Below are 14,364 nucleotides of genomic sequence, written 5' to 3' on the forward strand. Positions count from 1 at the left end.
AAGTAAGCACACGTAAGCCCATGCGTACCTCGCCTATTGGGTATTCGGTCCCTGCATACGCCCCTAGCTGAGGGCAAGGAGGAATGGATGCCTTTGTTGCTCTGTGTTTGAAACACCTACTACTAGTTGGTCCTGATAAGTATGCAGAGCATTCAATAGTCAAGGAGGGCCCCTGGCATGATGGTAGCAACAATAAAACCATTTGCCCTCAACTCTGACTTATGGCAACCCCATATGTGTCTGAGTACAGCTATGCTCCACAGGATTTTCAATCACTGATTTTTCAGAAGTAAAATCATCAGGCCTTTCTTCTAAGGTGCTTGTGGGTGGACTCAAACCTCCATCCTTTTGGTTAGCAGCTCAACGTGCTAACCATATGCACCGCCCAGGGACTCCTATGATAACAATAAATCCACTGCCGCCGAGTCGATTCCAACTCATATAGACCCAACATGACAGAGTAGAACTGCCCTATAGGGTTTCCAAGGAGTGGCTGGTGGATTTGAACTGCCGACCTTTTGGTTAGCAGCTGAGCTCTTAACCACTGTGGCACAATAGCCACCATTTATTTCGCTCTTGCTGTGCGAAGAACTGTTCAAGCACTTTTCTGATGGATTAACTCATTTAATCCTCACAACTCTATGAGGTAGGTGTTATGATTATCTCCACTTTATAGAGGAGGGCACCAGGCTACAGAAAGAGATAAAACAATTTATTCAAGGTCCTACCGCTTAAAAGGCAGAGTCAGGATTTGAACCCAGGGAGTTTGGTTCCAGAGCCCATTGTCTTAACCATCAACTCAACCTCTTCAATGACACAAGTCTCACGCAGAATCTAGAATTCCTTCCTGCATCTATGACTTTGTTACTATACTCTCAAGATTAAGTCAGTGACACTCACACACTTTGATGTTAGTTGACTTATCTAACTGTCTGACGATTTGTAAAAATTGTTAACAGAAAGGCAATTACAGAAGCCTCTGGTCAGTCACCTAAGGCCAGTGACATCTCAATCCTAGTCATCGTCTCCTTGACTGTCTGGGAGCCTATATTTTCCTAAAACTTGGATGGGATTGCTACCCAGGCCATGATCTCTACAGGTGTCTCATGGCTCCCAAATCCCACAGGGTGGGGACTCTTATGTGCCATGCACCTTCCCCAGCCACCACCATTACATCCTGATCTAACACACCCATTAAACTTGTTGCCCGGCGATTCCGTCTCATAGCGACGCTACAGGACAGAATAGACCTGCCCCCATAGAGTTTCCAAGGAGTGCCTGGTGGGTTTGAACTGCTGACCTTTTCGTTAACAGCTGTAGCACTCAACAGCTACACCACCAGGGTGTCCAATCTAACACACAGTCAATCAAAATATGTTTGTTGAGGGCCTACTCTATGCCAGCTCCCGTAGAAAGCATGAAAGATAGACCTGCATACAGGGAGTTTTCAGCCCTGGCAGCCCTGACTCCCAATTTAAGAAACATGATTAATTTGGGGAAATATCAACCTGGAAGTAATTGGAAGGGATGTTTTAGAAACGATTCAGATTAAATCACCTTTATGGTCCCTTCCAACCCCACCCCCATCCTCTTGATTTGTCTCTGAGGCAAGCGTTTATTAGTTTGATTTCGACACACACACTCGTACCTGTAATTACTATATAATGTCTGTTTACTTTTTTTAAACGAAAATGAATTTAAATTAATCTTGTTTTGCGAATTTCAAGGCACCCCCTGAGATAAATGAAGACACTCCAGGGTGTCATCAAAGCAAGGCTGAGAATCCTTGCTTTAGAAAAGTGGAGAAGTGAGCTCATTAAACCTTCAAGAAGCCAGAGGGGAGGAATGTATATAGACATACAGAAAGAGAAAGCACATTAGAAAGAGCGTTCTATCTGTATGTTACTCACCTACACACACAAGGGTAGTAGCCAAAATGTGGTTATCTCTGGGTGAATTGTCTATTATAAACTCAGCATTACTGCCATTTACTTCTAACATTTCTGTACCACCAAGGAGAGGCTCAGAACGACATTTCCCTAAGTTCCCTTCCCCATAGAGTTTGGGTGTCAATGAGAAGCACTTGTGTAAGACTTGGAAGGTAGAAGACAGGAGAGGCCTTTATTCTCCAGAGGTAGGCAAATGCATAGGCAGGTGAGAGTTCCAAAACAACATCCAGATGAACTTCCCAGGACTCATCCACATTCGTGCTGCAAACTGAGAGCATTGGCGGGAATTTTCCAGAAGTTCTAGAAGCTCCAGAGATTTACAGTGGGATGGCTTCCAGGCAAGGTCTTTGAGAGCCACTCACTTAGATATTACAGACTGAGATTTTAGGAGAAGCTTCCCTGACCTTTGCTACCACAGCCTGCCCAACAGGTTTGTTGTTGTTAGGTGCCATCCAGTCAGTTTCAACTCATACTGACCCTGTGTACAACAGAATGAAATGCTGCCCAGTCCTGTGCCATCCTCACAATCATTGTTATGCTTGAGCCCATTGTTGCAACCACTGTATCAATCTGTCTCATTGGGGGTCTTCCTCATATTCCACCCAACAGGCATGTAAGCCTCTAATTCTTTGTATTGCCTCCCTTCATACTTGGAAAACATAGAGTGGCTTCTCTTTTCCTGGTTGAACAGTGACTAATACAATTAGTATTTTTTGTGTATGTATATTTTAATGATTTTACAATACCAGTTGCTATCAAGTAGATTCAGATTCATGGCAACCCCATGTGTTTGAGAGTAGAGCTGTGCTCCATGGGGTTTTCGCGGCTCTACCTTTCAGAAGCAGATTGCCAGGGCTTTCTTCCAAGGCACCTCTAGACAGGTTCGAACAGCCAACCTTTCAGTTAGTATCTAAGCACTTAACCATTTGTGATACCCAAGGACTCTGTTTTTTCAGTAAACATGTATTATTTGTATAATAAATTAATTAAAGCTTTAAAATGTTTTAAATATATAGTGCAATACATATATCTGGATAGAGATGCTACAGAAGCTCAGAAGAGGAATAGAAAACATGAATTGTAACAGAGGGAGGCATAGCAAAGAAGGCTTCCTAGAGAAAGTGGTTTGTTCCCAAACTGAATCTTGAGGGAGATAAGACATGGTCGCAGGGAAAGGTACCAGTAGGACAAGAGTGTGCAAAGGCACTGAGTGAGCACTGCCTGTCTGAGGACTTGCACTTGGTCAGTGTGATGGCGACACACATCATTGCAGAGAAGTGAGGTGAAGTGAGACGGAAGAGATAAGCAAAAGACTCCATCCAGGACAGCTTTACATACCAGACTAATAAAATTGGAGGTTTTCTCCTGAAGGTGATAAGGAATTATCTGTGTTCTATGGAAGTCAATGTGGCTATACAGCAAGAAAATGTGTCAAGAGTGGAATAGTAGAGACTAGTCCAGAGACCCAGAGAGGTGGTGGGTCATAAGGATGTTCTGGAAGGATGGGATTTGGGTGGGAAGAAGGTCTACTGTGTATAGGGGAGGGGAAAGGAGTCAGGGCGGGGGTCCATGGCTCCTCTCCCTTCCCCCCAAACTGTAGGGAAGCTGGAAGCACTTAAACTGCTGTGGCTAGAGGACCAACAGAATATCTTCTCAGTACCTCCAAGCTTCGCTTCCTCTTTGTAGACTAAGGCTTAGAGTATGTTGACTCGAGCAGTTTCTGCCATGACTGGAAGGTAGTTTAAAGGTGAAAAGAGTGGAGAGATGTTTTAAGAATTCCTCCAGAAAGGATATCTGGGAACTAAGCCCTTCCTTGCAACAAAAACAGGAAAGGCGCAAAGTACATTTAAGTGTATTTTTTTGGACAATCTTCCTGACCTGTAGATAAAGTCAATAAATTGTTCCAAGCAGGGACTGTTAGGTGCTTCTAATCAGCCTTGGGCTTTCATCCAGGCCAGTTAGGCCCCTTTGAGACCCCTCTCTCTGCGGCTTGGCTCCTCTGCCCACAGCCCTGCCCAGCCAAAGCATCTGCAGGTGTCACAGCTCCAGATAGGAGCTCTCCAAGTCACCACCTTGGGGCCAGACCATGTTTGGATGCTACTGATGGCTGTCAAGCAGAACAGAGCTACAGGGCAAGGTGGTCTATGACAGGATTTCTCAGACATAGGTGTGCATACAAATTATCTGGGGATCCCAAAGGTTTGATGTGAAGCCTGAGATTCTGCATGTCCCACAAGCTCCCAGGTGTAAGGGGAACAGCCAGGAGGGTGGGAAGATGCCTAGAAGGAATCAGATGTTGACTATTCCTCAGCCCGAATGATTCAACATATTTGTTGCATCTACACTGAAAAATAAGGTAAACAATGAAATTTTGTGATCTACAGTTTTGAAGATTGGAAGTCTTAATACAAAGGTAGAAATGGACAAGAAGTAATACATACAGCAGTTTAGAAACCTCAAAGGTATAGTATTAAGGTCAACATACTAAAGATAAGAAAATAAAGTAAGTAAATAAGGGCATCTGTACTAGTTTTCTCCTGCTGTGTAACAAATTACCACAAACTTAGTGGCTTAAAATAATGCCTATTTACGATCTCCCAGTTCTGTAGGTCAAAGGTCAGAAGCCCAGTTATGGGTTACCTGGGTCCTCTGCTCAGGGTCTCACCAAACTGAAATCAAGATACCAGCGGGGCTGCAATTCTCATCTGAAGCTCATTCAGATTGTTGACAGAAGTCACTTCCTTGAGGTTGTAGGACGGACGTCTCTACTTTCTTAGTAGCTCTCAGCTCAGGATGCTCTCAGTTCTTAGAGGTCATTTGCAGTTCCTTGCCACATGGCCCCCCTGTGCAACTCATAACAATACTGTTTACTTTCTCCAGGTCAATAGGAGCACAACTCTGACGTCTTCTGTCTCCAACCTCTAGATCCCCTTTTAAGAGCTCTCCTGATTAGATCAGATCCACCCAGGACAATCTCCTTTTTGATTAACTCAGCTGATTAGGGACTTTAATGACATCTGCAAAAATTCTTTTTGCCATGTAACATAACTTAATAATGGGACTGATATCCTCTCATCAAGGTGAAAGGATGATACAGGGCAAAGACCATCTGAAATCATCTTAAATTCTGCTTACCACAGCATCCCTTGACTGCACCTTTGCATTAAAGATATTCCAACACAAAGTATAATTTTTTAATTTACTCTCTTCAGGCTCTAAGTCATCCCATTGTGGCGGTAGCACCAACTACACGTCAATACTTTGCTTGGCTTTTTATATATCCCTAGATTATTTAACTTATCAAATTAACCTGTGGCATAGGTATATTAACCATATTTTGTAGATCAGGAAATTGAATCTTAGAAAACTTTAATAATTTGTTCCAGGTCATATAGCTCAGTGGCCCAAGTCTATCTGCTCTTAACCATTAGACCAGATGTTTGATAGAATGGATGGAGTCCTAGCCTGAACCAACTAAGTGATCTTTAGTTTCTCTACCTAGAAATGCACATGTAAACCAGAAGCTCTCTGAGGTGCCTCCCAGTTTTGACATGTATGCTGCGAAAATTGCAATACAAGTATTTTTAGTAATTTCTTCCTTTTATATCTACAGTATCTCCAAGCAAAACAAAGGTGACAACAGTGTGAAGGATAAAAGGAAGAGAGTCCACCACAAGAGTTTTCATAGAAAACGTGGCTCTTACCTAATTGAGTGGTCCCTCTTCTCTGATTCTGTTCTCACTGGTGATGGTCACCTGCCTTTGTTGAATAGCTTTTCAAAAGCCAAGACTCACCTCATCTCCAACTTCCATAATCATAGTATCTGGTATAAGGAAGCACCCCCCAACATCCCAACATAAAGTCCCAACGTGTTCTTGGAATGTTCTACAGCAAAAACATAATTTTAAGTGTCATAAATGTGAGACAATTGTCAAAAGTACAAGAAACCAACTAGTAAATGGTGAAATTTCAGCCATAGTATGTTCTGGAACAGTACACAAATCACAAATTTTTCAACAAGATAAAAAAGAGAAACAAGGAAAAGCTATCAGTGCCACCTGGTGGAAAGACCTATATTAAAATGTCTAAGGTAATCTGGCCGCACCTCAGACCACTTCAGAACATCTATACCCAAGGTTGACATATATCCAATAGATACCACTATAGCTTTACTGTTTGCTTATAGGCAATGGTTCTGGTTGGTAGAGGATCTGTTCTGATTGGTTGCTTCCCATGTCCTGCCCAGTTGTTAAAGAATTTGTATGTCATCTCTAAGTATACAAACACCACACAAAACCCCCACATCTACAACATCGTACACATGCAAAATCCACTTCCAGACGACTCTGGTTGTTTCCTCTACACAGCATGGTTCTCCGAATGTAGAAAAAATTCATTACTTTATCACAACAACAATTGGGCCAGATACATGGTGCTCAAAAATGTTAAATGAACTAAAAAAATAAGTAGAATGCAGGGTGTACATTTTTGGGGAGTGTCTTGAGTTTCTAGGACTGTGACAATGTGTGTTTGTGTTTCTTTTCAACGGCACGAGTTTGAGGACTGTACTGAGTGTTGTGTGAGCACCTAAAACTGTTCTGTCAAGCTTTACAACGATGGTTACTTCAAGTGTTTTGCAATGGACAGAGAACAAAATGGAAAGGAAGATCCCCATCATCCTAAGACTTTCCTGGTGGCTCCAACCCAAGCTTATCTTTCCCCCACTGATGTCTTTTGCACTTATTATTTTTACTGCACAATTAGCTTTTTCATATATACTATCTGATTGTCTTTGAAAAGCAATTTAGTACTTTATTATATGTTATGAAAACAATTACAGCTGAGTCTAACTTTCTCCAAGTATGCTGTAAATTCCTTGAAGTCAGGGGAATTACTCGGCTTAGTGCTCAGCACACCACTGGCATCAACAGACTGTTCTGCAGAAGTAAACATGCGCACACACACACACACACACACACATACACATCCCTACCTTTTGTACCCATGCATACCATAGAAGCAGTGCATTACAAAGAGCAAGGCTTCTTTATCCCCTTTTCACAACTAACTAGACTTAACAACGATCATAATGACACAGTCATTCTTTCCTTAAAGCACCCAATCCCGAAACCCAGTGCCGCTGAGTCGATTTCGACTCATAGCGACCCTATAGGACAGAGCACAGACATGTAAAAAGTATACATCAGAGAGGTGCTCACACAACACTCAATACAGTCCTCAAACTCGTGCCACTGAAAAGAAACACAAACACACATTGTCACAGTCCTAGAAACTCAAGACACTCCCAAAAAATGTACACCCTGTCTTGCCTATCTATGCATTCTACTTATTTTTTTAGTGCATTTAACATTTTTGAGCACCATGTATCCAGCCCAAATGTTATTGTTATATGCTGTTGAGTCGATAAAGACTCATAACGACCCTACAGGAGAGAGTAGGGCGGCCCCACAGGGTTTCCTAAGCTGTAATCTTCATGGGAGCAGGTCACCAGGTCTTTTCTTCCTTGGAGTCACTGGGTGGGGTTCAAACCGCCAACCTTTTGGTTAGCAGCTGAACACTTAACCACTGTACCACCAGGGCTCCTGGATCCATATTAGATGCATGGAATTCAAAGATAGAAAGATGCAGCCTTGACTCCTAGGCAAACAGGTAAGCCCAACACAATATACCAACTGCCTTACTGCAAGTATATATTTACACAAGGTGAGATGGGGGTACAGAAAGTGCCTAAAACCTTCCTGAAGGTCAGGTAACCCTTTACAGAGGAGAAGGGAAAAGACGATCAGTATATGGGTGGGGGCGGGGGGTTGACATTGTTAGGATGCAGGAGTCCTAATTCGGAAACCACCTCTCTCACTGGGCCCAAGACAGGAAATTTAAATGGCACCCTTGACAACAAAACACTATCCAGGGCAGGGTCTTGGGCCCTTTCCACCATGAGGCTGTCGGAAGGGAGGAACAGAGCCGAAAAAAGGGAGGAATTCCTTAAAAAGGGAGCCAACTGGCCTTCCCAGAAGGCAGCTGACTGGGGGAACTCAGGCGGTTGATAGCTGTGCTTCCACCCCTGCAGAAACCCACACATGAAGGGGAGCACCACTGGGGCCAGGGGAGGTCATGGAGGAGAGAATCTCTGCCTGCCCTCTGGAGAAGATGGGCTTTAAGCTGGGTCTCGAGAAGGTAGAGAAGGGGCAGGAGGTAGTGGGGAGAGAAGTGAATTTTCCCAGAACAGTGAACTGAGCAAAGAAAAGTAAAGGGAATAAGAAAAGGTAAACTTGAAAGGAGCAAGTGCTGGAAACCACGTGGCCACAACCAGTGCCAGAAACTCTGAGGAGCAATTTGATTGAGAGAAGGAGGTGGAAGGGGATGGTGACTGGTGGCTGGGAGGCCACAGCAGCGAAAGAGGAAAAGGAATGAATTGGGGGCAGGCTAGAAACGGAAAGACTGGTAGGGTGTCATGTGGGAAATGGGCGTGGAAACAGGAAGGGGTTAATCAGGCTGTGATTGTCTGGAAGGGGAGGAGGGTAAATTTGGCTGCTCCAAGGAGCTGAGGAGAGGAGGTAGAGATCATGCTTCAGAGTCCCGGGGCTGGGTAAACAGTAAGTGCATTTCCCACAAGGTCAGCTTTCACTGTGATAATGCCAGAGGTATAAGCAGTGAAATGTGTGTGCTGGGGGCGGGCAGGGAGAAAAGGGAGGGAAGTTCATTTTCCTGGCAAAGTGGCCTGGCCTTGGAATCAGACAGACCTTGGATCTACCAGCCTAGCTCCTTACTAGCTGTGTGTGCCTAGTCCTGTGCCACCCCCATGATCACTGTGATCCACAGGGTTTTCATTGGCTGAATTTCAGAAGTAGATTTCCAGGCCTTTCTTCTTAGTCCCTCTTAGTCTAGACGCTCTGCTAAAATCTGCTCGGCATCATAGCAACATGAAAGCCTCCAGTGACAAGACGGTGGTGGCTGCATATGAGATACATCGGCCAGGAACTGGGGTCTTACACTCGGAAGGTGAGAGTTTGAGCACAGAACTGCCAATGCCCCCAACAAGCTTCAGACTGCTCACCTACAAAAGGGATACAAAAATATCTTCCCCATGGAGTTCTTCAAGAAAGCACTTAACACAGGGCCTGGTACATAAAGAAATTCCACAAGGGTTAACGATTTCCATCATTATGATTCTGCATCACTCGAAGCACGTTATTCACAGCGAGGATATGGACTCTGACACGCTGTGTTCAGATCCAGGTCCCCTCCTCCTAAGAACAATACTGACAAACTCTAGTCAGTCCAGTGGCGGATGACCCAGAGAGACTAAAAACCAGGAAATATGAAGAAAAATTGTGAAAACTGAAGGTGTTTAGCCCAGATGAAACTTGGGGACTTGAGGACGGTTCAATGAAGATGAAGGAACCTTCTGTTTAACTTTAGGACACAGTTCTGGGCTGTGGAGAAAGGTTCTGGAGGCAGGCTGCTTGGTTTCGAATCCTCACACACCTTAGTCGAGTTTAACTTTTTCCTAGCCTCAGTTTTCTCATCTGTAAAATGGAGTTAATTAGATTACGTACGATATAAGGCTATCGAGGCATCGAAATGAGTTAGCATATGTAAAATGCTTAGAAGAGTGACATAGAGTAAATGCTCAATAAATGTTAATTCTTATGTTGATATTATAATTACTATTACTGTCGTTTTTCAGGGCGCCAGACGGCAGCCCAGCATTTTTTGATAATCGCAGTAGTGGAAAAATGGGAATGGCTGCCTGTGTGCAGTAGCGATTCCACTTTACTGGAAGAGTTCCAAAAGTCACTGATAGTGACTAGTCAGAGTCGTAGGAGAGCAGATTTCTCCCCCAAGGTGGAGTTAGATTTTTGTCATCTCTTAAGCCCTTGGGCATCACTTTCAAGAAACACGGGCCAAGCCCTCGGGGAGGCAGGGGCAGTTGGCCAAAGATGCACTAACTCTAACCGACCGCCAGAAAGCAGCAGAGTTCAACCCCCGTGGCTTCATCCACAGAAAACCGTTCTTATTTGTTCTGAGTTTTCCCTCCTGGCAGTTTGAGTTGCTCCACCAATCTCCGTGCGCACCGCTGCAGTAATCCCGCCCATTACTAATTATTCAGCCAATCATCTCGGTGCTTTTGGGGGGCATCCCGAGCCTTCAGGTCGCTGCTCTAGCCCCGCCCCCAGGCCGCTCGGCCAATCCCCTGTGGCGGAGCAGGACGTAACACGGGGCTGTGTCGTGGTGACCACGTGGCCCAGAGGAGGCAGAGGCCAGGTAGGTAGAGGGTAGCCGGGCCTGGGGCGGGCCAGGGGAGGAGTGGGCGGAGCGGGCCTGGGCTGGCAACACCCCCTGACCCGCTGGCCCCTTCCCTCCCCCAGCCATGGGCGTGCAGCCCCCCAACTTCTCGTGGGTGCTCCCAGGCCGGCTGGCTGGGCTGGCGCTGCCGCGGCTCCCCGCCCACTACCAGTTCCTGTGGGGCCTGGGCGTGCGGCACCTGGTGTCCCTGACGGAGCGCGGGCCCCCCCACAGCGACAGCTGCCCGGACCTCACCGTGCACCGACTGCGCATCCCAGACTTCTGCCCGCCGGCCCCCGACCAGATCGACCGCTTCGTAAAGCTGGTGGACGAGGCCAACGCCCGGGGAGAGGTCAGCAGGCGGGGTCAGCGCAGGGAGGGAGGGACCCAGAAGGGGTCAGTGGAGGACAAGGACGGAGCTAGGGAGGTGTCGGCCAGCAGTGTTAGCTGGGCTTGGGGCGAGACATTGGGGGAAGGGAGCAGGGGCAGGGGACAGCAGTGCACAGCAAGGACATCAACCGAGGGGGGTGGTGTGTAAATGGGAGGACTCAGAAAGGGTGAGCAGTGTGAATTGGGCTGGAGGAAAGGCAAGTAGCTGAGGAGGAGAAGCAGCCGCGAATCAGCTCGTGTGAGTGGAGAGGGAGAAAGGGATGGGCAGACATGGGAGAAAAGGGGGTTGAAGTCAGGGAGGCTATTTAGCAGACCGCAGAGTGACACTGTCCCATCAAATATAACAGAGCCACATGTGTGATTTTTAATTTTCAAGTCATCGCATGATAAAAATTAAAAAGCAAGAAAAATTAGGTTTGATAATATAGTTTGTTTAATCCAGTAACTCAAGAATATTATTTCAAATTATAATCAATATAAAATAAATTCTTAATTAGAAGTTTTTATTCCTTTTTGTACTGTATTTTCAAAATCAGGTGTGCATTTTATCCCACATCTTAATTTAAACTAGCCACATTTCAAGTACTAAGTAGCCACACATGGCTAAAAAAAAACCAAACCCACTGCCGTTGAGTCAATTCCGACTCGTAGTGACCCTATAGGACAGAGTACAGCTGCCCCATAGGGTGTCCAAGGAGCACCTGGTGGATTTGAACTGCTGACCTTTTGATTAACAGCTGTAGCTCTTAACCACTGTGCCACCAGAGGTTAGTAGCTTCTGTATTGGACTACATAGGTAAAGGGTTGTGGGGAGGCAGACCAGGAGCCTAACTCTTGAACCAGCCACTTCTCAGATGATTGGTGGCCTCCAAGCCACCTAGGTGCAGGGGCAGTCCTCCCTGATTTTGCTGTTGCTTTTTGCGCTCCCCCCTACCACCACCCCCCCCCTCCCCGGGCTGAGCCTTCTGCCCAGAGTCCTGAGCCTGACCAAGAAGCAGCAGTTGTGGAGAGAAGGAGTCTGACCCAGGTGAGGGACAGGAGAATATTGAGAGGGCCTTGGGCCCCACTCCATCAGGCTCTGTTTTCACAGGCGGTGGCAGTGCACTGTACCCTGGGCTTTGGCCGCACTGGCACCATGCTTGCCTGCTACCTGGTGAAGGAACGCGGCCTGGCTCCAGGAGATGCCATTGCAGAAATCCGGCGCCTTCGACCCGGCTCCATCGAGACCTATGAGCAGGAGAAAGCAGTCTTCCAGTTCTACCAGCGAACTAAATAAGGGGTGTCGGCAACCTTCTGCCTGACGTGTGTGATCAATGGGGTCAGAGACACAGAAGCAGACTAAAAGTGTTCAGCCCTCCAGCTCCCAACTGGCTCCAGAGACTGAAATAGCCATCTCCTGCTGCTGGGTCCTGATTGAAGGGATGGCTAGGGCCCCATTGAAGTGATGGGGTCCCTCTGCTGCTTCCTTAAATAAATAACATATAAGAACCAGCTCAGATTTGCATAGCACTTGGCAGTTTACAAGCACTCTCATGCATCACCTAATTTGATCCTCACCATAGCCCTGTGCTATGGGAAAGACAGACAATCCATCCTTGTCCCTCTAAGGAGGCTAAGGCTCAGAGAGGCCGAATAATCAGCTACTCAGGGTCATACTGGTAGAAGATGGAAGGATGGGCCAGGACTACAACAAACATCTTCAACTTCTTAAAGATGCTGACACCATCTTCCTGTTTCCTGACAATATTTGATTGCAGCTTCTGAGGAACTACTAAATAAAAAACCCAAATCCCCAGCATCTCAGCCTCCTGGCATCTCAGGGTCTCTAATGCTAGACTGTTGGCACGATGCCTCAGTCTAGGCTCACCTGCCCTGTGTGTTTTATCCCCTTATTCCTCATGGGGCAAAGACGGCCCAGATGCTGTGCTCACAATAACCACCATCTTTGTCTCCCAAGGGCTGGGCGCCTCTCACTGGCTTCAGGCTTTCCTCAGCTCAGCTGGGACCCCCAGCCCATTATACTGTTAAACATTGCCCCATACAACGTCAGGCCAAAGAATGCTGGAATTGAGCCAGCCTGGGTGGTTATCCAGAGCAGCTATTTGATAATTAAATGGAGAGCTTTGTGGCTATTGAGTCTTGGCCAGATTTCTCAGATGTTACCTTCACTTCTCCCCTGTTGGGCCCCATCCTGTCATCACCTCCAGCACTCTTAGGGCTTCTGAGAGATAGACTGGATGGGCCAAATGGGCTCTATGCTGCAACTTCTGCCTGTGTTCCCGTTCACTCCTCTGCTATGGCAAGCTGGGCTGGTTAAGGTAGAAATTCATCATGAAACATGTATGGCGTGCCTCTGTGCCAGGCTCTGTTAGATGGCAGAGGCCACCTAGCTGAATGAGACATGAGTCCTGCTTTCATGGCACAGAGCCTCCTGGAGAAGACGGGTACAGGTGGAGACCAACCACGTAGAATGGGTACTGTGGCAAACTCGCACTCAGGGAACAGTAGAGACATAGACGACAGAGGTGTCAAGGGCTCCTTATAGACCCCATCCCATATAGGCTAAACCAGAGCCAGATCTGAGCCACCTGCTCCTCGCTCTTCCTTTCGCCCACCACCCATCCACCTCACCCCCAACCAGCTCATACAAAACGTACATCAGCCAGTCTAAGGGAAAGAAGAAGGGGCCTTTAAGGGCCCCTCTTTCCCCTCTGTGTCAACCCTGAATAATCACCTCCTGTGTTCTTTTTCCCTGGCCCCACCTAGTCTACCCAGGTGAGGACATCTCCCAAAGAAAAACCCAAACCAGTTGCCACTGAGTCTTTTCTGACTCATGGCAACCCTTTGTGTGTCAGAGCAGGACTGTGTTCCCTAGTGTTCTCAGTGGCTGATTTCTCAGAAGTAGATCACACGCCCTTCTTCCAAGGCACTTCTGGGTGGGCTCGAACCGCCAACTTTGCAGTTACCAGCCAAGCGCCATTAACTGTTTGCGCCACCTAGGGACTCCTGCCAAAGAGAAGAAACCCACAATTCCAGGCATCCAGGTTGCAACAGAAAAATGAGAAATAGCAGAGAAGACGCACTGAAACCTCCCACCAAAAGCTCCGTTCACCTTCCCACACCTGTCTATCCCCCTCCCAGCAGCATGACCCCATTCTATTTCTTTTTGTTATTGTAAAAATGTAGATAACACTTGCTGCTTCAACATTTTTGCACTGGTACAGTTCAATGAAACTGATTACATCAGTCATGTTGTGCAACCGTCATCAACAACCATTGCCATATTTTCCATCCCCATAAGCAGAAAGTCAATACTCGCTAAACAAAGATTCTCCCCTTTCCCGTTCTCTTCCAACCCCCTCCCCTCCCCCCAGCCCAAAATTCTTGATGCAAACCGGAGCATCTCCAAAGGGTGTGTGTGGGTGTGTGTGGGGGTGTGTGTGGGTGTGTGTGGGTGTGTGTGTTTTCACCTGAAGAAAGTGAAGCAGAAAGGATGTGAATGGCCCACTTCCTGGGCCCCTTTCCCCCATTCTGAGGGCTTATGAGAATCCGGGGAGAGAGGCGTGACGTTTGATGTTCAAGTCTCTGCCCTGATCCTAACCTGCTGGGGGGCGGTACAGCCAGTCTTCTCTTCTGTCTCCTACATCTTCCCCACATCCTCCACATCCTTTGCCTCTCCTTCCCCCCAGGTTTCTTCGCAGGAGACAGAAAATTT

General features: G+C 46.7%; 1 protein-coding gene and 1 long non-coding RNA gene across 2 annotated transcripts in view; one reads left to right on the forward strand and one right to left on the reverse strand.

Moving 5' to 3' along the window:
• LOC126073827 (uncharacterized) overlaps positions 1-10,604 on the reverse strand; it is a 32,034-nt gene extending 21,430 nt beyond the window's left edge. The window contains exon 1 of the long non-coding RNA XR_007516856.1: positions 10,515-10,604. This is a non-coding gene — a long non-coding RNA (uncharacterized LOC126073827). The remainder of the gene's footprint in view (positions 1-10,514) is intronic.
• DUSP23 (dual specificity phosphatase 23) lies at positions 10,176-13,781 on the forward strand. The gene is made up of 3 exons (XM_049880919.1): positions 10,176-10,238; positions 10,343-10,611; positions 11,740-13,781. The coding sequence occupies exons 2-3, from the start codon at positions 10,345-10,347 to the stop codon at positions 11,923-11,925; spliced, it is 453 nt and encodes a 150-aa protein (XP_049736876.1). The 5' UTR covers positions 10,176-10,238; positions 10,343-10,344; the 3' UTR covers positions 11,926-13,781.
• The last annotated feature ends 583 nt before the right edge of the window (positions 13,782-14,364 follow it).

Source organism: Elephas maximus, chromosome 3, assembly GCF_024166365.1.
Source record: "Elephas maximus indicus isolate mEleMax1 chromosome 3, mEleMax1 primary haplotype, whole genome shotgun sequence".
NCBI lineage: Eukaryota > Metazoa > Chordata > Mammalia > Proboscidea > Elephantidae > Elephas > Elephas maximus.